Source organism: Sapajus apella, unplaced genomic scaffold (assembly GCF_009761245.1).
Source record: "Sapajus apella isolate SASKATOON/1434 unplaced genomic scaffold, GSC_monkey_1.0 scaffold65, whole genome shotgun sequence".
Classification (NCBI taxonomy): domain Eukaryota; kingdom Metazoa; phylum Chordata; class Mammalia; order Primates; family Cebidae; genus Sapajus; species Sapajus apella.
Genome location: NW_022437005.1, coordinates 3,627,609 through 3,651,660, shown reverse-complemented (window position 1 = coordinate 3,651,660; position 24,052 = coordinate 3,627,609). Strand labels below are relative to the sequence as shown.

At 40.3% G+C, this 24,052-nt stretch overlaps 2 protein-coding genes across 4 annotated transcripts; both read right to left on the bottom strand.

Moving 5' to 3' along the window:
• Nucleotides 1-557: 557 nt before the first annotated feature.
• Nucleotides 558-5,142, bottom strand: OTOR (otoraplin). Its single transcript, XM_032248041.1, has 4 exons — nucleotides 4,567-5,142; nucleotides 3,754-3,893; nucleotides 2,746-2,853; nucleotides 558-1,646 (listed from the first exon to the last, which is right to left on the bottom strand). Exons 1-4 carry the CDS (start codon nucleotides 4,670-4,672, stop codon nucleotides 1,623-1,625), a joined length of 378 nt encoding a protein of 125 aa, XP_032103932.1. The 5' UTR covers nucleotides 4,673-5,142; the 3' UTR covers nucleotides 558-1,622.
• Nucleotides 558-23,211, bottom strand: SNRPB2 (small nuclear ribonucleoprotein polypeptide B2). Of its 3 annotated transcripts, XR_004259833.1 has the most exons (10): nucleotides 23,105-23,202; nucleotides 21,407-21,508; nucleotides 20,849-21,021; nucleotides 15,428-15,568; nucleotides 14,266-14,316; nucleotides 12,909-12,997; nucleotides 12,305-12,494; nucleotides 3,754-3,893; nucleotides 2,746-2,853; nucleotides 558-1,646 (listed from the first exon to the last, which is right to left on the bottom strand). XR_004259833.1 is itself a non-coding variant. In XM_032248039.1 (7 exons), exons 2-7 carry the CDS (start codon nucleotides 21,468-21,470, stop codon nucleotides 12,335-12,337), a joined length of 678 nt encoding a protein of 225 aa, XP_032103930.1. In that variant the 5' UTR covers nucleotides 21,471-21,508; nucleotides 23,105-23,211; the 3' UTR covers nucleotides 11,595-12,334. The 3 variants fall into 3 exon arrangements, 2 of the variants coding, with proteins under 2 accessions (XP_032103930.1, XP_032103931.1); XM_032248039.1 differs by lacking the exons at nucleotides 558-1,646; nucleotides 2,746-2,853; nucleotides 3,754-3,893 and having other exon boundaries at nucleotides 11,595-12,494; nucleotides 23,105-23,211; XM_032248040.1 differs by lacking the exons at nucleotides 558-1,646; nucleotides 2,746-2,853; nucleotides 3,754-3,893 and having other exon boundaries at nucleotides 11,595-12,494; nucleotides 23,002-23,182.
• Nucleotides 23,212-24,052: the final 841 nt, after the last annotated feature.

The window sequence follows — 24,052 nt, the reverse complement described above, 5'->3', positions numbered from 1 at the left end:
ATGTGCTCAGTTTTGACGGGTGGGAGCTAAGGAGGGAGTTCTGTCCTGGAAGCCACATGCATGGGGAGTGAAGTTGGGTGCCTAAGGCCAGCTGAGAAATGGGGGTCCTGGGTGTCTGAGGGGTTCTGGGTGTTTCTGGAATGGAAAGGCCAGGAAGTGAGAGGCAAATAGAAACAGAAGTAGGATAAACACTTCTTACGTTAAAATTGTATCAGGCGCCCTAGATGCTACTTGAAACCTCTTATGGAATAAAGTAAAATAGAAACAAATAAACCCTGGTACTTTGTTTCATTGTGTTTTGCATTTTGGTACCACTTTACTTGACTGACCTACATAAGAATTTGGTAAAAAGATATTCACCCAAAATCACAGTTGACAGAGCTAAAAAATGACCCTGGGCCAAGTCTGTGGCTGAGTCTAAATGCCCTGTTCTGCTTTCTTCTTCATGCTTAGGGGATGTCTGGATCACAAAGAACTGAGAAACAAGCCCCACTCCCAAGTCCCCCACACTTTTATACCCTAAGATGAAAATATTTAAGAAAAAACTCAGAAATTGTGACATTAAGTAGAGTACAGGCATTTTAATTATATGCAAACAAAGAAAGACTCATGACTACATCAAAAGAATGATATTAATAACACAAAATCAAAGCGTATTTCCAGTTAAATATAGAAAAACTTGTGGGCCCATCAGGACCACAAAACCTGCATTCCCCTCAGATTTCTTGACATATCACACTTGACTACAGAAATTTGCACAGGAAGAGGAAATTCAAAGTTGAAATAGAAGTAGAGAAAATAACCCACAGATTTTTTTTTTTCTGGGTCTTTTGATGACTTGAAGCTTGAATAATATCCGGCAAGGATGCACATTAAGGGAAAACATTCCATTAAAACTATTCCCATAAACTACCTTCTCCTGTTATATATACACATATTTCTTTAAAATTGAGGGAGAAGTAAGTTGATCATTTGGAAGGCAAATTTTTCAACTGAAATCATTTTTGAGATTTTTCTAAACGACAAATTAGAGACATCTTCCAAACACCTATGGGTCCAAAAACTCTTCTTTCCCCCAACAGCTTTACCTCCAAAAGGCATCAAATATTAAAGGTGACAAAAATACTAGAATACTCCTTAATAATACAGCCCCTTCAGACACACTATTAACACTCCAGTTGGCCAGAGACAAAAATAAGTAGAAAACACCATGACTAAAAGGAAGACCTATGACCCGCCTATTTTATATACAGGAAGTCAGAGCGCTGGGAAGAATTACTGCTCAGCAATAACTACAAATAAATGATCTTTTATATGCGTCCCCCAAGGAGATTCTCTAGGTTGGAAAAAAGTTGGAAAAACAATTCTCTGGTTTTGATTTACCCATTTGAGCTCAACATCTCCCCGCTCTAGCTCGTGCGAAGACCAGGCCAGCAGGAAACAAGACTGGAGTTGAAAATCCTCTTGCATCTGCCACCTCCAAACCCTAAGCCCTCGCTCTTCTGTAAGCTAACAAATTCTTACAACGTCAGTCAGAAGTTAAAGACATGCATTTTTTAATCACTTTTGCTCTTTTCTTTATTTTTGGTGTTTTCTTTCCATTTGCAGCTTTAACTAATTTATTACTCGCAGAAGAAGTCAATATCCTGGAAAAAAACAGAAACAAAAAAAAGATTCAACTGACTAGGCTACGCTACAAAACAGATGTAGATTCTGTTTTTAAAATCATATCTAATCAGCGAAGTTTGGATTTAAAGTCAGTAAAGGTTGACCCCCAAAGAATATGAAATAATTACCACTTTAAGTCAAAACCTACTTACAATGAAGGTCCTCCAATAAACCTTTAATTTATGGTTATCCGACAGATTTCGGCTTAATACTAAGAAGTGATGACAAGTGAGTCCCATTTGTGTAGGATGGGCAGTGTTTAAAGCACAGCGATTAGCTTCAGGAGAATCACTTCAAAACAAGCACCTTGCAAAGTAGCTCAGAAAGCATCTTTTATTTCTGTCCTGAGTTTACAGGACCCCAGGGCATTAGAAAGAGTATAATTTTATTCATACATAAAGAGAATCTATTTACCACAAAAATAAGGCACTCAAAGGTTGTTCGAGAATATTTTGATTTCATCAAAAACATTGCTGATTTTGTTCTGAGCCTATCTTTAGTGAAAGCCATCAGTAAGAGTCAGTTAATACTGACTTTGGTTTCTTTCTTTGTTACATAGACTGCTTTGCAAGGTAACTTGCATCTAAAACAAAAGAGGTACTGTATTGTATACTTTAAATTTGCTAAGAGGGTAGATCTTAATGTTTTCACTCACTCACACACACACACACACACACACATAAACACAAAGGTAACTGTGAGACAATGTATATGTTAACTAGCTTGATTGTGATGATCATTTCACAATGTATATCAAAACATAATGTACGCATTAAATACATGCAATTTTTGTGAGTCAATTATAACCCAATAAAGCCGAAAAAATAAAGAAAACAGATGAGACCAAAAAATAGACTGAAATAAAACAAAGGGGGGTGGTGTAGAGAAAGTTTACTTGTCTTTCAATGTTGACAGTAGTTATAAATGGTCCCCCAAATCTCACTATCTCAGAAAAGTCACCATTCAAAGTTGGGGGCTTTGTTCTATACATCTTGTAAGTTGCATGATGCATTTTTAACACCAGCCTATATTGCTCCAATATCCAAGTCCTCGTCGAGTCACCTTTGAGATGCTTACCGTGGTGGGAACTTCCTTGATAGCTTCCTGGTACACACGCTGCTCCTTGACCAAGTTGCTGGGGAAATAACCCACGATTCCCATCTCGTCCTGGCCTTCACCATAAACCTAAGTGTCCAGAACAGCAGCAATCAGAAGAAAGCTGATGCTGAGTGTCTTGTGAGAAACCCACAGGCATCCTCTTTGCTGATGGTGAGAATCATAGCTGCCAATACCTCCCTTTCACTCTGGAGTCCAGGGGGCTCAGGGGCAAATCCAAAGTTTACTTGCAGCACTAAGTTAACCCGCAGGGATTGTGCATCTATTCTTTAGTAGTCCAGTTTTATTTCACTACTTTAGCATGACTTTATTTTATGCAGTCTTGTGAGCTGCCTGAACTCTTTTTTCAAGCCATAAATAAATATATAGACAGTACATTTTTTTTAAGTACTGTAGGCACTTACTTTAAATGATGCAAATTTCTCAGTTTTCAAAAATTCAAATGAACAGATTTAAATGGATTTAAATTTAAGCCTTCATTAATTTAAAACTCATCTTTGGGGCTTCAGATGAGGACAGAAAATCAACCCAGCTTCATCCCTCCCCAGGGACCACCCCTGTATATTTTAACGGAAGAACACTGACTCTTTAGAATTAATGAGGGTACAAAGTTTCCTAAAAGAAAATTGATACTTTGACTCAACACACATGTCTTCTACTTGGCAAATCTTCTCAGACGTTTTTGGATAACATTCAAACTCTTTGGGATATTTAAGCCCCCATGTATTTGACTCTTCTTTTTTTTTCCAAAATATCACATTAACCTACATTTAATTTTCTTATGAAATTTATCTTTCTTTAAAATTCAACGATGCAAATATCCCCAAATTTGTTCATTTCCATCTACAATTGCTACATGGTTCTTAACAACTAGCATTAAGCATTAAAATAGGTTGAAGATAGGTAATGAAGGAAAAGTTAAGAGCAATATGTGTCAATAGACGTTTATGATAAACTATCTCATCTTACACTGCCAGCCCAAAATTCTCCAGCTTCATTTTCTTTTACCAGCTTTGAGTACACATAGATCTGCTGTCCTTTTTTAACATTAATGAATCTACAGTCCGGGGCATTATAATCTTCTTGAGCTCTAGCCAGAGAAATAGTATCTGGAAGAAAAAAAAAAATTGAATGATTACATTTTAGGCTCCTGAATTTTATAACAGTAAAAGGCAAAGTATATTAGAAAAACTAGGAGGCCGGGCACAGTGGCTCATGCCTGTAATCCCAGCACTATGGGAGGCCGAGGCGGGTGGATCACGAGGTCAAGAGATCGAGACCATCCTGGTCAACACGGTGAAACCCCGTCTCTACTAAAAATACAAAAAATCAGCTGGGCATGGTGGTGCGTGCCTGTAACCCCAGCTACTCAGGAGGCTGAGGCAGGAGAATTGCCTGAACCCAGGAGGCGGAGGTTGCGGTGAGCCAAGATCGTGCCATTGCACTCCAGCCTGGGTAACAAGAGCGAAACTCCGTCTCCAAAAAAAAAAAAAAAAAAAAGAAAGAAAAACTAGGAAATCAGAGTGACGGATAATTCCCAGTTTATAGCTAGTGTCTATCCAAGAAGAAGAAGATAGCCAAGATATTAAAGCTGCAACAAAATCTCAGCCAAGTGAATTCTCCCTAGTAAGACACCAAACACACAGACCAGGAGAAACAAAGCTGAAGACGTACACATTAGAGAAGATTCACTTCAAAGTACAATTCGATTTTATGCTATTAGTGGATATATTTTCAATTATGTAATAGAAAGATTGTAAACAGCATAAAAAAACTCCTTACAGACACACTCATCATCTGCACAGAGCTTCTTGGAAGCCAGTCGGTCCATAAATATTCCATGCACAGCCACAAGACCCGGGAGGAAAAGCAACAGTATTCTTGCCATCTTCCTTTTTTTCTGTTTTAACTTGAACTCTGGAAGCGGGGACTGACTTCAGTGGTTCCTGCCTTTTATGTGAAAGCCAGACCTCTGGGTAAATACCTCCGCCAATTAGAAGGGCCTGCCACCCCTCCGTTTTCCTAACAGGCTGCTGGGCTTCAGGGGCTACTTAGCATCTGATTTTCCAAACAGAGTCAAATTCTGTGTCTTTTGTATACACAGATAATATCCAAAATGGTCTATTCTTGTTAAAGCCTCTTTAGCAGTGGTTTATTGTATCAATCAGCAGGGCACTGTTGAGAGGACTACGAGAATTTCAAACCATTTTTAGTTTTAATTCACCCCTAATTTTCTTTCAGCTTATAAGCAAAGACATACTAACTGTAGGAATCTGTTGAAAACAGAAGATCTATAGAACAAATAATTTTGATTTAAACAAATTCAATTAATAAATATAGATTTATGTAATAGATAAAGAATTCTTTTTTTTTTTTAAAGTAATGGGAAAAATATATTTTGTCTTTTTTTTTCCCATTTATTTATTTTATTGCATTTTAGGTTTGGGGGTACATGTGAAGAACATGCAAAATTGTTGCTTCTTATGTTTACAAATCTTTCATGATAGGATTCTTAGAAGGCATTTCTGTCCCAGGCCAGAGATGAATTCTAACAAACTAGTTGAGGCCACATTCAGACCTTACCAGTGGGGTTAAGAGACAGGTGGGTTGGGAAAAATAGGGCAATAATCTTTCCCCTACCTCCTCTCTCTAAGACTTTTGAAATTCAGTCTCAAAGCTCAAGGCTCACAGGTCATAGAGAAGAGAGTGAAGTTACAAGTTTATGTTAGCCAGAACTTCTTGCTTCTGGCCATATTTCCCATGGCCAGAGGGTCACTTCTAAAGGCACCAAAGTGGAACTGCCAGCACCTATCTCCATCTATTCAGCAAACATTTACTGAGCACTTGCTGGGCACTAAAGATACAGGTTTTTTTTTACATACAGAGTGAGAGGCACTATCTAGGCTGGACTAATTTATGGGGCATCTCCAGACAGGACACATGGCAGGGACCGTGCCTGGCAAGGTTAGGGAGCCCTGAGGTAAGGGAAGCAGCTCCCATCCCAAGGTCCCAGCAGTAGACTGGGTCAGAAGGGAGGTTTGTTCATGCGCTTGCCCCAGGCTCAGCCTTCTTGGGTCCTAAGAGGTGGCTGGACAGGAACAGACAAGGACAGGTAGGCCCCAGGGGTGGGGAGGGCTGAAGGGACAAGGATATGGCATTCTGGGTGTGATGGGGAGGGTGGTAAACAGGAGTTCAGGTTAAAGATGCTATGAGGCTACTTGTGGTGGCTCACACAATTCGGGGAGGCTGAGGCGGGAGGATTGCTGGAGACCAGGAGTTCGAGACCCATCTGGAAAAGGGAAAGACCTTTGTTTTTTTCCTGAGACAGAGTCTGACTCTGTCACCCAGGCTGGGGTGCAGTGGCACAATCTTGGCTCACTGCAGCGTCGACCTCCCAAGTTCAAGCAATTCTGTCTCGGCCTCCCAAGTAGCTGGGATTACAGGCACAGGCCACCATGCCTGGCTAATTTTTTTTTTTTTTTGTCTTTTTAGTAGAAACCAGGTTTTGCCATGTTGGCCAGGCTGGTCTCAAACTCCCGACCTCAACTGATCTGCCTGCCTTGGCTTTTCCCAAAATGCTGGAATGACAGGTGTGAGCCACTGCACTCGGCAAGATCTTGTTTCTAAAAACATTTTAAAACAATTAGCTGGACATGGTGACTCTCACCCATAATCCAGTGACTCAGGAGGCTGAGATGGGAGGATTGCTTGAGCCTGGAAACCAGCGGTTTGAGGCTGTGAGCCATGAGCTGTGATCACGCCACTGCACTCCAGGCTGGGTGACAGAGCGAGACCATGACTCTTTAAAAAGAAACAAAAAAAACCCCTCCCGGGGCCTCTGCTCAGCATCCCCTGGGACCTGGCTGGCTGAACATGGGGGCGGGAGTAAATTGAAAAAAGATTTTGGCCCTAAGGGTTGCTTTCTATTGGAAGAGACAGACAGTGAGTTACTGCTTTTTATAGGGTGTTTAGGCTGGCATTTCTCCCACAAGGTGACCCTTCCCCTGTTCCTATCCATTGCTTCTGGAATAGAGATCCCTGTCAGGACACCCTCCCCACCTCAGTGGATGATATGACTTCAGAGCAGTGCCTTCTCCCCTAACCCCAAACTGGTAACCTCATAAAATGAGGGAAAAGAAGTTAACTTACTGAGTAATTTTGTGCAAACCAATTTTCCAGGAATAAATTGGAAAAGCAAAATATAATAAAAAGGTTTTTTTTTTGGGTGTATGTATGTGTGTGATAGTGGTAATGCTTTGTTTAAATACATCTGTGTGTGCGTATGTAAAAGAGTTTTGGCGTGAGTATGGGTGTGGGTGGGTGTGGCTGTGTGTGTGTGTGTGTGTGTGTGTGGCTTTGTGTGTGTGTAGCTGTTTGTGTGTGGCTATGTGTGTGTGTGTGTATTTGTGTGACTGTCAGGGGAGGATCTTTTATATAGCTGGTCCTGATTGGAAAGTTTGTTTTATTCAATACTTTCATTATAGACAAGAATACTGAGACACAGCAAAGGCCACAGTGGTCTTTCTGTTTTTTGCCTTTTTTTTTTTTTTAGATAGAGTCTTGCTCTGTCACCCAGGGTGGAGTATACACCTGCACTATTTTGGCTCACTGCACCCTCTGTCTCTGGGGTTCAAGCAATTTTCCTGCCTCAGCCTCTTGTGTAGCTGGGACTACAGGTGTGCACCACCATGTCCAGCTAATTTTTGTATTTCAGTAGGGATGGGGTTATTGCCATGTTGGCCAGGCTGGTCTCAAACTCCTGACCTCAATTGATCTGCCCTCCTTGGCCTCCCAAAATGCTGGGATTACAGGCATGAGCCACCGTACCTGGTCTGGAGTGGTCTTTTTGAACCATCCTATCTAACGGTTACCCAGGGAGATCATGGTTCGGTGCTATTTCAATTTATCACTGTCAACTTAGAATTGACAAATTAGAACAAATCCTTTATTTCCTGTTGCACATCAAGGAAAGATTGAATTCAAAATTATTTTTGAAAGCAGAATGCCTTTGCATTTTTTCCCCTGTAATCATATCTAAGAGCCTAAATTTCTGAGAAAACTAAAGCATTGATTAAATCTTCTGAATCCTGATGGGGCAGCTGTTTTATGGACTGTTCCAGTCTCAAACCAGCCCTCAGCATGGGAGAGTTAAAAGACAATTGTCATTTAAGAGGCACTTGAAGAAATGGAGACTGCAAAAACTCCCCATTGGGAAGCATACACAGAACCCCCAAAGCAGAGTGAAATGATTAAAATCAAAAAACAAAATGTGACATTCAAACTATCACAACTTAGCAAATCAGGCGAATGCTAACATGAAGCCATTATTGGGCATTTGAAGATGAAGAAATAAAGTGATGAGATACCAAGCCTTCTGAATGCGGCCTGGGAAAGCTTGTGATGTTCTAGCATTCTAAAGTGGGCAGAGACAGGACAGAGGCTAGAGGCTTCTTGGTAAAACTGCATGCAAATAGGAATTTGAACTTGCAGTAATTCAGCAAGTAGTTGTGTCTAGCAGTTATGGCGAAGACACTGGGGTCACTGGGGGTTCAGTAAGGGTTCTGTCCCCAGTTTGCATACCTCATTCCTCTAGACTTTCAGATGTATTCTCCAAACATTTAATCCCTAAATAACATTTTTCTCCTGCTAGAGTTCCTAAATTAGATTCTCTGTCTGGAGTTCTTAAATTGAGGCCGTGGCTCCTTTAGGATCTAAGTTTGGGCTCGGTCAAGTTCAGGCAGCCTTCTTTCTGTGGCCTACAAGCTCCTGTAGGATCAGGCCCCTGTAGCTCTGGGATTTCACCTCTTGCTCTCTCCTTCACTCACTCTGTTCCCCATCCCAGTTCTGTCTTTTGAAAACACTAAACTCATTTCTGCTTCAGGTGCTCTGAACTTAATTGCCTAGTATGCTTTTCCCTAGATACTAAGCATTAGGTTCCTGGCCAAGATGCCTCCACAGACAGAACAATTTGAAAGAGCCACTCCAATCCCTCCTCCACCCAGTCCCTGCATCTGCGGCTGTCATACACTGTCTTAAGGCACATACCATAGCTGATGGGCCTACTTTATTTACTTGGTGATGCTTTGTCTTCCAGCACTACAATAAAACCTCCGCGAGGCAGGGATCTTTTCTTCTTGTTCCTCGCTATCATTAGCACCCGGAAAGAAACTTGGTATGCATTAAATAGGTATTCACTGAATGAATGCATGATTGCTCTGAAATTGTATGCTTAGACAAAGTCCCTCGCTTTAAAAAGAGATTGACAACACTTGTAAGAGTCATTGAATAAATAATTAGGGTAGAGACTCTGGGGTCTTGCCACTTGTCACCAAAACATGGTTCCCAGACCAGTAACTTTGACATCGCTTTATAGAAATGAAGTTTCTCAGACCTCACTCCCCAAGACACAATCTAAATCTACGTTTTAATGAGATACTCAAGTGACTTGTATGCACATTAACGTTTGAGAAGTACTGCTCCCAGGCAAGTAAAATACCGTAATTTTAGCTAGAGCCTCACATTCTTCATTAGGTCTTGGCTGGATACATTTTCAAGGGGAAACAATGCCTGTTAAATCCTCAAACAGAAGATACTATAAGGCTTAAAGTCTAAAATGGAGTTTTGAGTCTCTGGCAACTAAGGCAGAAGACCAGCAGGACCCGTTTTCTGGTCACAACCCTGCTGTCCAGAACAAGATCTGGTCCAGGCAGGATAAAGTGAAGAAACCGGCAGAGACAAGAAGATGTCAAGGAAAGCGATCCTCAGCTGTCCTCGTCTTTCATTAGCATAAGCCACTCCTACAGTGCCATGACAGTCACAAATGCCATGGCAACGCCTGGAAGATACTGCCCCTTTCCATGGCAATGACCCAGAAGTTACCACCCCTTTGCTAGAAAGTTCTAAATAATCTATCCCTCAATTTGCATTGAGCCTTCTCTTAATTGGCATGTAACTGAAAGTAGGTTTAGCTGCGTTTAAATGCAGTTGCCAAGAGACAAGGCTTTGCGAACTCTGGGCAGACTATCTATGAATTAGCCCTGCTTGGCAAGGGGCAGTACTATTTACCAAAAGACTGCTGTTTATCACCACCAGCTCCCTCTTGTTTTTTTTTTTTTTTTTTTTTTTTAGACAGAGTCTTGCTCCGTGGCCAGGCGCCAGGCTGGAGTGCAGTGGCGTGATCTCGACTCACTGCAACTTCCGCCTCCTGGGTTCAAGCAATTCTCCTGCCTCAGCCTCCCGAGTAGCTGGGACTACAGACGTGCGCCGCTACACCCAGCTAATTTTTGTATTTTTAGTAGAGATGGGGTTTCAACATGTTGGCCAGGATGGTCTCCATCTCTTGACCTCTTGATCCGCCCACCTCAGCCTCCCAAAGTGCTGGGATTACAGGCGTGAGCCACCGCACCCAGCCTCACTCTTGAATTCTTTCCTGGGTGAACCCAAGAACCCTCCTGGGTTAAGCCTCAAGTTTGAAGTTTGTCTGCTCTGCATCACAACCATTTCCAGACTTACACTGTCCTCTATTTATCAATATACTACTTTTGAAGAACACCGTTTGAGCCAATGGTCCATTATATCCTACTTCACAAAAGTAGAAATCTGCTTTGTTAGTTCTTAACCTTGGGTGGCAGTGGAATCACCTCAGGGATTATAAAAATATTGAAGACTGGGTTTCATTCCTGGAGATGGATTTAATTGATCTGGGGTGTAGATTGAGCATAGGTATTTGAAAATGTCTCCCAGATGATTCTAATATGCAGCCAAAGTTGAGAACCACATATTAAATAACAACTACTCCCTTCAATCATTCCTCAAAACTCACACTCCCAAAGATGGGCAACATAGGGAAGGTCAAAAGATCCTAGTTTGATCAAAGCTTCTTTAAAGCATTGACTTCTCCTTTTTCCCTTCCCCTGCTACCTATTGAAGCCTTACTTTATATAGAGTGTGATTGCACAGAAAAGATATGAGAAAGTAATACAATGTAATGAAGTTAATAGGAATGGTGAAGAGAGTTATACACAGGGGAATGGTGAAGGCCAGGATGAACTCAGTGCTGTTAGACTGCCACCAGAGACATTCTTATAGTCCTAGTTTTTAACATAACTGTGTAGCTATATCCAAAGGTAGACAGACAATCTCTATATAAAATTCACATCATGAAAGACAAGGACAGGTTGAGGAATCAGCAGGAGGCTAAACATGACAACTACGTGCAACACAATCCCCATTGGATTCTTGAGCTATTATTGGAAAATAAGCAAAACTTGGATGATAATATGGGATTACTTCCTGTTTCGTTTTGAGACAGGTTCTCATTCTGTTGCCCAGGCTGGAGTACAGTGGCATCAACATAGGTAATTGTAACCTCAACCTCCTGGGCTCGAGCAATCCTCCTGCCTTAGCCTCCCCAGTAGTTGGGACTACAGGCACACACCACCACATCCAGCTTATTTTTTACTTTTTGTATAGACAAGATCTCACTGTTGCCCTAGCTGGTGTTAAGTGATCCTCCTGCCTCAGCCTCCCAAAGTGCTGGGATTACAGACATCAGCCATCACACCCAGTCATATTTCCTGGTTTTGATGGTCATATTGTGGTTATGTGAGAGGGGGGTCTTGCACTTAAGAAACACACACTGACGTATTATGGAACAATGGAGAATCAGGTCAATGTAACCATAACCTCCAGCAGCCCAGAAGCCTAGAAACATTAATAATCAGTAATCTGATTGTAATTCAAAAGCTAAAGAAAATGGGCTTTGGAACTATTTGAACATTGGTGTTTAAAAATTACAAAGTAGCAGCAAGTTTTTAGCACTGGCAACTCTTTATTAATCAACCTATTTGTCTTAAAGGAAAAAAAATTACTATAGATTATAAAATTTTTCCCCTGGAGGTCGTTCAATAAAAAGCCTGGGTATTAACCTTAGGAACAGTTGTGCTTCATGAAAGACATTAAATGCAAAGTCTGAAGATGGTATTCTCTGTTTTCTCAGTAAACAGTAAGCACAGCCTTTAATACTGAATGAAAAAGACTTGTGGAATCCCTACTACCAGCAAAATATGTTCATTTCTTTAAAGGATACAAAGATCAAATTTAGACACTGCCCGGGTCTCATTTTCTTCTAATACCCAGAACAATCACTGTTACCATTAATACAAATCACCTACTGGCTTCTGTGATCTAATTCTACTTAACTTTTATCAAAACAGTTCAATGATGTTATATCATTAGCTCCTCCAAAATAACACTAGAAAAGCATCCTTTTATAAACCTTAAGATGTGTTTTAGACTAGAATAGTCATTTGATAGGGCAGTGGGTCAATAAAGAAACCATTATATACACAGAATACAAATAAAAGTTTATTGTACAAAATTAAGGCCTTCATATTTCATAGTTCACCAAGGCTAAAGAAACACTAGTTTAAGTCCTTCACAGAAATTGTACTTTCACTCCCCCTAATCTCTAACTATTAAAATGACCCAACTAAATGTTATCAAAACAAACACAAAATACCAAGTCCTTTAAAGACGACTATCCCAAATGTTATTTCTTAGCATAGGTGATCTTCATAGCATGGGATGGTGTGATCTTAAATCCCTGTAAAGCATCCCTGGCAGCTCCAGCCTGCCCATCATTTTCAAATTCAACAAAAGCAATGTCATGCCTCCCTGGTACTAGACGTACTTCCTTGAAGCCAGGGAACCTATGAAGAAGAAAAACAATTATTGTATACATGCAAGTACATAAATGTTTGCTTTGTGTTAAAATTTATTAAGCAACTTACTAATACTGGTCAAAGAAAAATAATCAAGAATACGGAGTAGATAGAAGAGCCTAAAATATAATTAATACCATGGAAGAACTGCAGGAATAAAGTAAACTAATTCTATTTTTATATTATATCAAAGCTTTGTTATATCAATTCAGAATTAAGAATTCAAAACATTAGAGGAAATTAGCTTTTTATTTGCTAAATCAGCAAACTGGCTCCAATTCATGATTCATCCCAGAACAAATCAATGAACCTGTAAGGGTGATAAATGGATTCAACCTATGGAAGTGCTACCTGTCTTGACAGGAAGCTCTCGGAAACAGAATTATTTATGAAAAAACTTACTGATTAAACAGCATGGATAACATCATCTCATTAGTCTCTTCTGGTAAGTTATTAAGGAATAAAATATAGTTTGGAGGGTAATCAGGGACCTATTAAAAAGTAAAAAGGCAAAGTTAGCTTGCAAGTTTAAACAGCATTGTAAGCTAGGCATGTGAAATCTTACTATATCAAACAAGAACAATGACACTGCAGAAATAAAAACATTACAGTAACTAAGTAAGGCAGACATTCAAGTCAAGACATTAAAAGTTTGGAAAATTACAGATCTCTTATATGTTTAGCAGTATGTGAAACAATTATGTTTTAAGCATCTGGAGATGAGTCGTAAGCAGAGAATTTTGTCACCTGGATAACATAATCAAAGATATTAACAAAATTTGAGAAGGCCAGCAATGTCACCCCTCCGTAGCTGGTTACCATACTCGGTATCACTCAGATACTCATTTCCTCTGTACTATTACTACTTCCTAGCATATATATTAAAAAAATTGGAACTAGAAAGATTCCACTGAGAACCACTCCTTAGGGACTTTGTCTACTAATTTTTGGCAAGTAAATGAGATATCCACAACATGTAGTTTACATACAAACAAGCAGTAACACTCCCTTAGTTTATTAGATATTAGTCATTTGATATCCCACCCAGAGGTTATGGGAAAACAGAAAAAGGGTCTTGTATATAAAAAATGAGCTCTGTCTTCAGGCTAGTTTCATTTAAGATAAAAGAGCAAGTGTAAAAAACAATTAGTGAACAACTCAAGGCCATCTGAAAAAACAAGTATGAAACCATCAGCACAATACTGAGGCTTTCTCTTTGAGGTATTTCGTGGGGAGATTTAATACGGAGTTTCTAAAACATTTGTACAAGAAGGCTTTAAAAAAAAATACTGAAATATATTTGTGTTGAGGAAGTGAGAGCAAAGGTAACAATAAAACTATGTGCCCGAATAATGTGTGTCTCCAGAAAACACTGTAGTGTTTCAACCAATCGGAATGAAGAGTGTCCCTGACCCTGCCAGTTACCCTCACCCAAGCAATTGCGTTTGTAAAGCTTTAGGTACAGCAGAGAAAACAAAAACTGTTTGCTCCCAGCCCTCACAGGGTTTAAAGTCTGTCATTTTGATTCTGTCACTGATTCATTACAGAAGCAAGAAATAAAGTCAGGTGTTGTTTTCTCCCTCTGAAAAAGAATTAAAATGTTCTTCAGGGGAGAGTTTCTAAATTACAGTGGCACACAATTTAACACACTGTGTCTTGGAGATGAAAACATTTTGTTTTTAGAGACATGCAAGTTGTTTTATACTACTGTTATCATTTTTATAATCTTATTTTAAGGGAGACATGGAAAAAAAATTACCTGAGGATTTGGTGTTGAATTTCCTTGGGTATTGGCTGAATTTGGAGTTCCCTAAGCAAAAGAAATAGGGAGAGTTTAAATATCCAATTCCTTGAGAAAGGCAGCAGGTATTTATAATTTTTGTGTAAAAATAACATTAATTCCAATAGATATCCTTCTTACTCCATTTAATTTTACTTTAAGAATTTATATATTAACACTGACTCAAACATTCATGCTTTTAATTTGTTGGTCATTTTTGTTAAGGCTAGCCCTAAACTTTAAACAGTATATTATAAAATTTAACCTCTTAGATTTAAAATTATGGAGAAATACAAAAGAGAAAACCAAGGTCTAGTCTTACTTTTAAAACACAACTGGACATAAGTCAATTAGATTTAGTAAAATTGACTTTTAATCACTTTCAATCCAGAAGTAATTACTTTTTGGTTAATTTCACTTTTTTTTTTTTTTTCAGAGGGAGCCTTGCCCTTGTCACCCAGGCTGGAGTGCAATGACACAAGCTGGCCTCACTGCAACCTCCACCTCTCACTGCAACCTCCCCCTCCTAGGTCTCAGTGATTCTCCTGTCTCAGCCTCCAGAGTAGAGGCTACAGGTATCTGCCACCACGCCTGGCTAATTTTTTGTATTTTTAGTAGATACAGGGTTTCACGACGTTGGCCAGGCTGGTCTCAAACTCCAGATCTCAAGTAATCTACCCACCTCAGCCTCCCAAAGTGCTGGGATTACAGGTATGAGCCACCATTCCTGGCAGTTAATTTCGCTTTTATCTAGTATTTCAAATTATATTTTGTATTACTGAGTTGTTCAAAGAAAGACACTTTGAGTGAAGTACTCATGATTAAAGATAATAACTATAGTATTATTTATAGGCAGCAAAACTTGAGAAATAAGCCAAAAGGTATTAACATATTTTAGGGAATGGAATTAAATGCCATGCAAATTTAAACTGCTAAATATAAATCTGCATATGTTAAGTTGATATTTTGTTTCTTAACACTGAATTTTGGAAGTCAATCATTCTAGCTTCTTAAAACCATCTTTTAAACACACATTTGTGCACACATACAGACAAGCCTAAGAGTATTCCTAACGTGTAAGACAAGCATCTATCAGGTTTTTAACACCAATACAAACAGGAACTTCTGCGGTCTACCTTACCTGGCCAGGCTTTTTGTTTGTGGTTGTTGCCGTCTGTTCCACAGTTTTGGCTTTTTTCTTTTCCTTTTTCTTTTCTTTGTCAGCAAAGGTGCCACGCATTTTAGATATTATATCCGAATCTGTCTTTGCATACTGTATTCGCTGTTTTAATTATTTGAAAACAGGTTACTTCTCCTTATACTGAAGGATGTTTAGTCATTAATATTTCAAATTTCATTAAGCAAATACACTACAAGCTAATTTTAAACATATCCCTAAGGAAATCTGACAAAATATACTGAGTGCCAAATGGAAGTAAACTGGGCTGTAATTCAACATGTAGGCAAAGTTAGATTTAACTGTATTTATGAGATAAAAAACCATTCATTTTCATGTGAGAAAAACAGGACTTTAAATATACGTACCACGGTTTCTCTCCATTTAATCAAAGAATAGAGAAAGTTGCGTTGAAATGTTAAATGGACAAATGAATGGGCCCTGCCAGCGGGCTTCGGAATCCAAACTGTACAAATCTCCTCAGTGCCTAAGGATCTGGCTCAAGGCCAGCTATTTTAATCCAGAGGTTTTCAACAAACAACATATAAAACAAACAAAAGACAGATAATCTAGGAAAAATTACCAGTTGAATTCAAGGTTATAGTCCAAAAAGAATGAGCAAATGCATGTGCTCCTAAAGCACACAATTTAGTTGAATCCGATTTACTTTTATGCTAGATTTTGTGACAATAATAAACAATTTGAAAACTTCAAAAAAACAAACAAACAAAAGTAAAACTGCCCAACCGAACACAGAATTATGGCTCCAGAGCCCAGTGGAGACCAAAAGCCCTTTCCTCCCCAATGCCCACAACCCCACAGTCACAGAGCAAGCACCCAGGGATGCAATCTGGGGCAGCCTGGGAAAAAGAAAGAAAATCACTGTTCTAGACTAACCCTGTTTTACAGACAGAAGAATAGGCTCACAGAACACTAGGGCTGATACGGCAGAGCCCCCACAGAAAAACTTTTCTGGCAAGAAAACTAGACAGAAAATTTATTTTAAAGCATTTTTAAAAAGAAGATCATTTGGATTTCTTTTTCATTTTAAAAAATTCTAAACATAAATTTTTGCATTTAACTTTTTTGCATAACTTTTTGGATGTACAGCTCTGAGTTTTAACACCTAAAACAGCTGTACAGCAATTCTATCACCTAAAAATCCCCTCATGCTTCCCCTTTGTTGCCCCATCCCTCCTCTTGCAAACAGTCATCTGTTCTCTGTCCCTGCTGACTTTTCCAGAACGTCACACAAATAGGATCATGCATGATGTAACCCGGAGGCTGCCTTCATTTGGCATAATCGCCTTTGAGATTCATCTATGTCACTGCTTTTAACAGAGAGTAGAATTTCATGGTATTGCTGTACCAGTTTGTTTTATATCACCCAATGAAGGATATTTGGGTTGTTTACAGTTTTTGACGATTATGAATAAACTTGCTATAAACAGGTGTGTTTAAAAAACACACACACAGAATAAAAACAACAACAAAAAATGCATTGGAGAGTTGACTTCCCCTTACCAGTGACTCTTAATAGAAGCATCAACATGTGTCAATCAGCTGTGGAATGTGTCATATGGAATGTTACTTCCAATAGTTAAAGTACAGCAGATGACTGCGAATCACTTTCCTTTGAATACATCACCTTTACAGGAAATGACTTTAGCAGTGACATCAACTTACTAAATTTTAAAATGTTAAAAAAAAAAAAAAAAAGAATGGAATCACAGATAATATGACTGGACCCCTTGCATATTCCTTCTATGCTGGCACCAAGAGGCACCTGTTAGAACTGGGAAGGGTTCGGCCGGGCGCAGTGGCTCAAGCCTGTAATCCCAGCACTTTGGGAGGCCGAGGCGGGTGGATCACAAGGTCAAGAGATCGAGACCATCCTGGTCAACACGGTGAAACCCCGTCTCTACTAAAACTACAAAAAATTAGCTGGGCATGGTGGTGCGTGCCTGTAATCCCAGCTACTCAGGAGGTTGAGGCAGGAGAATTGCCTGAACCCGGGAGGCGGAGGTTGCGGTGAGCCGAGATCGCGCCATTGCACTCCAGCCTGGGTAACAAGAGTGAAACTCCGTCTCAAAAAAAAAAAACTGGGAAGGGTTCAAAAACTTGTCCAGGATAGCATTTCATTAATTATACTTTACATTCCAAATGCCTGGAAAGCAGGTAAAAGCTCTGATGTAGTAGGCCTGGGCAAACGTGGGATTCTCCACTTGTAACAAGCACAAAGATGCTAATGTTATTGGCATGGGGACCACACTTTGAGTAGCCCTGGCCTAAAGCATTATCACATGGCTAGACTCAGTACCAATGAACTGTCTGAATATTTCTAGCATGAGTTAAACAGTTACCTAGGTATGACTATCTGCAATCTCCAACCTCCATTTCAAGCAAACTTTTTTTCCATGGAGCTGAAAGAATTACTGATTCTCTGATCAAAATGCAACAGACCTACAAAGCAGTTGCTTTGTAGTAAACTGTACAAATTCCCTCGTATAAAATAGGTATGCAAAATTTTATTGCCCTGTACACCAAGAATTTGGTCTTGAAGAGAACAAGAAATATTTTAAAGTAGTGTGGATTAACAAAGCAGAGAATTAGTCAAAAGCAGGATGAATTCTTCCTCTTCCTTTACTTCAGCTAGAGATGACTATACTGGGAAAACAAAAGGGGAGGGAGCAGGCCTAAAGCCATACCTCAGAATCCCAGGCTCTTTCTGGTTGGTCTGGGCTGCTGTACCACAGTGGCTCTAAGTGTGCTGATCCCTGCAAGCAACTCTGATAGTCTTGCCATCATCACCTAACCAAAAGGAGACAGGCTGAAGGCTTACACTAACTTCTGACTTGGTCCTAAGGCTTCCTCACAACTCCCTTGGCTCTTCAACCTTGTACCTGACCTGAATAGATCTTGGGTGACCGGATTTATCTGTCCTTATGACCACGACCCAGTCACCTGTGAAAATATCTGATCTCAGCAATAACTCTTAGCTGGCTAATTTAAACCAGTGGTTCTCAACCAGAGGTGATTTGGTCTGCCAGGACACAGCTGGCACCAGCTGGAGACATTACTGGTGGTTATACTACTGGCATCTAGTGGGTAGAGGCCAGGGATGCTGTTAAACACCCTGTAATGAAAAAGACAGCCCCCTGCAACAAAGAATCATTCACCTCAAAATGTCCAAAGTGACAGGGTTGAGAAACCCTGGTCTGGACTAAATACCTAGTAGAGATAAAAGTCCACCCACAACTTAGAGAAAGGCCAGATTTACACTTATGCCACAGCTTCAATGACGAAGCCCTTAGGAAGACGGTTCTACTTTACTAGGGCACTTTTCGCATTAACTAAATGCCCTTGAATCGGAAAGAGTAATTTTGTTCTGAGTTCCAAATTCTAGCAAATTTTGTTCATTTCTGATCTGGTATGTTGGAGTGAAAACAGAAGAGCAACTAAAACCACAATAAGACATAAACAAGACAGCCCACCACTCCCACTCTACTCTGGAAATTTACCTTTCTGAAGGGAAAGAATGGACCTCCCAAAATGCTTTAATAACAATCTAATACACTTTTCCCACTAATTTAAAAAAAAATAATTAGTTGGCAAGGTGAGGGTGGTGCCCAACACAGCCAACACTTTCCTTTCCTGTATCTGAGTAACGGACATGTGCAAACTTGTCATCTCAACTCAGCAAAAGAGCTCTAAGCCCTCTATGGGAAGAAATTGTACCTCAAGTTAATGTGATTTTAGAGGTAAACTAAAACCCAGTCCCTATGCTGCTGCCAAGTGAGATCTCAATTATGGTGTTTCTTCATACTACTACAGGCAACTGGCTGGTTTCAGGAAACACCAATTTACTAAAAATTAGATAACATAGGAACCATCCCAGTTTCCTTGGATAGGCCTTTCCACAAAAATGGTGGCCAGTCAGCTGGGAAGTGATGGGAAAAGGAGAGCTGGATAGAGGATGAGAAGAACTTGCTCTAGAAACAGAAAAAAAAGGTGCTCGGTCTTGAATTAAACATCATGGTATAAAACAGGGGTCCTCAAACTACTGTCTGTAGCCAACACTGCCTGTCCTTATCTGTGACTGCTCTTCCTGCTATAAAAGTGGAGTTGACTCAGTAGTTGCAACACAGATTATCTGGCTGGCAAAGTCTAACATATTTATTACCTGGGTCTTTACAGAAAGTTTGCTGACTTGCAGCATATTAAAAAAAAAAAAAAAAAATCACAATACTAGCTGTTAAGATTAGTTGACAACTCCTGACGCGGCCATATTACTATAACCTGGATGAACAATTAAACTTTCCGTGCCTGCTTCTTCATCTGTAGAATGAACGGATTAGATCAGTGGTCTGTACCACACTCTGTGAGCCAAACCCTGCCCACAGCCGGCGTCAGCATGGCCTACATGAATTTTATTTTTTAGATAATGTTAAAGGGTTGTTAAAAAACATTAAGCACATAAAAGAATAGGTAACAGAAGCCTTATATGGCCTACAAAGCCTAAAGTATTATGTACTTCTTTACAGTTTTTGTTGATGCCCGCATTAGACCAAAGAACAACCAATTTGTTTACATTTCATAGGTGGTAAAGCTGACCACAGAAACTGAGCCAGTTAAGAGTATGAGAATGAAGACCCAGTTCCTCTAAACCCTGGGCCTTGGCTCTTTGTCCAACGCTCCAAATCTACACCCAAGGTGCTGGGTATTCACTCACTTGCTTCACTCTGTGATCAGCCTTATCTGACCCTCTACTATCTCTGACTTACACCAAGGACCTCCTAATTGAGTTTCTCACTTCCTTTCTGTCCCTCCCCCAACATGATCTTCATCCCGCAGCTAGATGTGAAACTCATTATGTCATTCCTGAGTTTAAAACTTTCTATGAATAACCAGTTCATTTCCATTGTTATTCCTTAATCCTATGAGTTGAAACCTATAATTTTTCCTTCGATCATTGTTTCATCTCGACTGTATAGCTTCTGACATATAGTATTTCACTATTAGCATTTTCTAAAACTTCAGACTGAATTTCTTCTTTGATTCATGGCTTTTGTAATGTTTTACAAGTTTATAAACAGGTTTCAAGTCTTCCAGGTTATTATTAATTTGTAACTTTTTGAGATAAGAATATCGCCTAGACTGCCATTTTTAAAAACATCCTACATCTCAGTGTATTTTGTTTTTGCCCATCTGAAGTGTCATAAATTAAACTCTACTGCTACTGTTTTTCTATAAAAATACATAAATCTAGACATACATAATAAAAGCAGAAAGCAACAGCCACAGTTTCAAGCATATTTGCATATCTACTCTACCATTAATATCATTAGTTTCTTGATTAAAGTGAAAATAACAGGATTAGCTTACCATTGGTTTACCATAAAATGGAAATCCTTGTAACTGTCTCAAAGCATTCGTGGATGAGCCCAGTTCCTTAAATATGACAAAGGCCTGCCCCCTCATTTTCATTGTCTTTAAAGCCACAATGTCCACCACATGACCAAACTGAGAAAACAGGGCATAGAGAGATCTCTTCAATTCTGTCCAAATTAGAAAAGAAACAAGTCACTGGTGAATAAAATAATGATAAAAGTCTTCAATTTATACTGTATTGAGTTACCAACACCATTCACTTATGTATACAGTTATATTAACATTTATAAAAAACATATACTATTCCCATTGACTATATGTAATTTTAAAAGTTATATGAAACCATTATATCTTTGAGTAGCAACAGACTGAACACACTGTCAGTTCCTACTTATTTTTGTTTTTTAAAAGCCTTCCCATCTTTACAGGAAATGGGATAAACCATTATTTCAAGCACTAAGATGACAAGGTGAGAGGTTTTGAGGCAGTACAATTTTTAAGACAGTAGTAAACACATTTTAGTTGTGAACAAGTATTTTAAAAAGCACTTACCTTCCTTTTTAATTTTGTCATTCATATTGTTGATATAAATTGTATGATTTGGTCTGATATCCATGTTTGCGTTAAATTCTTCAAAAACAGACAGTAAATAATCTGTTACGAAAAGGAAAATGAAATTATACTGGACTGTAGCATAAGGACACGACACAAAAATTATTAGCTTTTCACTTCTCTTTCAATTCCCAATTGTCAGAAAACGTCAGTTTGGCTGTAGTCTTTATTGCATCTCCAGCACCTACTAGCCCTCCCTTTCATACAAAAGGAGAACAGTGTCTCACGCTCAAAACTTGGGGCACCAATACCTAGCCAGATTTTTGTAACAATATGTAATTCAACACATTTATTTTTACACTTACTTTTCATTTATGACAAGTGATATTGTCTTTCCACCTGCTCGATGAAATAATTTAAAAATACAGATTTGAAGAAAAATGACAAAGTAGCAAATGTACATCCAGTAAAAATCATAAGATTAGACATTAATGAAGTTTGCCAACGAGTTCATGGGCGCACTTATAAGTCCTTCCATACCTACCGCTTAATCTGTATACAGTGTCACCGAGCTATCTGGATTCGAAGGTTACCTCTAACCGACCTGAAAGAACGGAGCTCAATGAGAGCAGTGTGGCATGATTGTTAAACTCGGATTCTAGTGCCAGCCAGATGTGAATTCAAATCATGTCTATGCTTCTTACTAGCTGTTTGCCTGAGGGAAGTTCCTTAATCTCTCAGGTCCTCATTGGTAAAACGAGAATAGTAACAGAACCTACCCAATAGAACTCAGAAGACTGAGCGAGTTCTAGCACGTTCTGCATCAGCGGTAAGCACTTAGGAGTAATTATTAACAGCTATTACCAGCTAAGGAACTTGCCTAAGGTCACACAACTAATAAGCATTAGGCCTGGAAATTCAGCCCTCGCTTTCTCTACATTTTTCTTTCTCATCTACCACACAATTGCATTTTCTACATTGTTTTTACTTGCAAATTGTGAACTTGCTTGATTTCCTTGTGTGCTCCGTAAGTTTCTTTATGTCACAAGTATTTACAGAGCATCCACTGTATGTGAGCAGCACTGGACGACTGACAAGGGAAGAGCCTACAAGCCGGGCTGCTGCGTAACGCTCCTCAAAGGCTTGCGACCCTCTAAATCGAAATCTGGAGAAGGAGCAGGAGTTGCAAAGGAGACGACGAAAGGGAAGTGATTGAGGCAGAGGTCAAACCGAAGGTAGGGGAGCAAAGGGGAGGCTCCTGCAGGGTCTCCTGCGAAGTCTGATGACAGCTTTGATTGCTACAGGGCCACCCTGAATTACCCGCCACTACCAAAAGGGAGCCGCTGGAAGACACCTTGAAAGCCCAGTGAATGGCCCAGGCCTCGCACAAACAGACGGACATTAAGTATCCTTTCCTTGGTACGCGCAAGCCTCCCACCCCTCTAGACACAAGCACGCTCGCCCACGGCCCCGGCAAGAAGTCCGAGGGAGCAAACACGCGATGCCCGGCCCCAGCCAGTCGCGCGCGCCAGTCTCCATCTCTTCTCGCCCCTAAGACTACACCTCCGAGAACCCCGGAGCAAACGCGTCCCCACCCCAGCTTCAAGCTTCGTCCGCTCCCAGCTGCAACAGGGGAGAAATGGGCGGAGGAGTCAGGAGAACCGAAAGAACAAGGAGGTAAAAAGCGCACCAACCCACCTAAGGCGTACGCCGTCCCTCGCAAGAACGAAAAGCAGGAAACCGAACCAGGCCCCGGAAGTGACGTTACCAGGCTCCTCAATCGAGCATCGACAAGTCTAGAAGCCGAGCACGGAGTCGATCGATGCTTCCGGCTCTCTGGCGGCCACGTCTGGGAGTCTCTCTGCGCGTGCGTACGCCTGTGGGGCAGGCGAAGAGTTCGGAGACGCGAATGGGGAAGGAGAGGGGGGTTGCGGGGACCATGCTGCAGGGGAATAGGGAAGGGAAATGAATAATTTCCCCTGCCACGACCTTGCGAAGCTTTACCCGCACAAGAGTGCCTAACACCTTTCCAAATCCTATGTAATTTTACAGGCGCTTCCCCTCATGCTGTGGGGCAATTAGTCCTGGGTTCGCCCTTCTTGGGGCTCCGGCTGCCCGGTTGAACATCGCCTTTAGGATAGCCAGTTCCTCCTGCCTCCAAGTCTGATTCCTGGGACTGCAGGAACTGTCCTCCAGCACTCTGCTGTTGAGCTCGAATCTCAGAGGCTACCCAGGGCGGACAGAACTCGGTGTCTGCCCTATTCTCGTCTTTGAGATGTGGCAACCATGCCCGGATAGAACCCAGTCATCTGTAAGATCATCTGCCTCAACTCACTCGAAAAAATAATTCCCTACCACCCTTCCCACTCTTCTCTTCCCACAAAATGTCTAGATTTTTCTAGGGTAATCTAAGCAGTTAGTGTTTATGCCAAGCTGAATGGGAATTCCAAGAAGTGCGTGCATTCGTTCATTTATCCATTCCTCAGATGTCTGCAAAGCATCACCTGGAATATGAAATGGTTAAGGGTCGAGGGGAACTTAATCTTGTACCCTTCTCTTAACTATTCTCTCTGACTTTCACTTTCTTCATCTGTAAAATAGGTATCCTAATAGTGCCTCCTTCTAGTTGTGAGCATTAAATAAGCT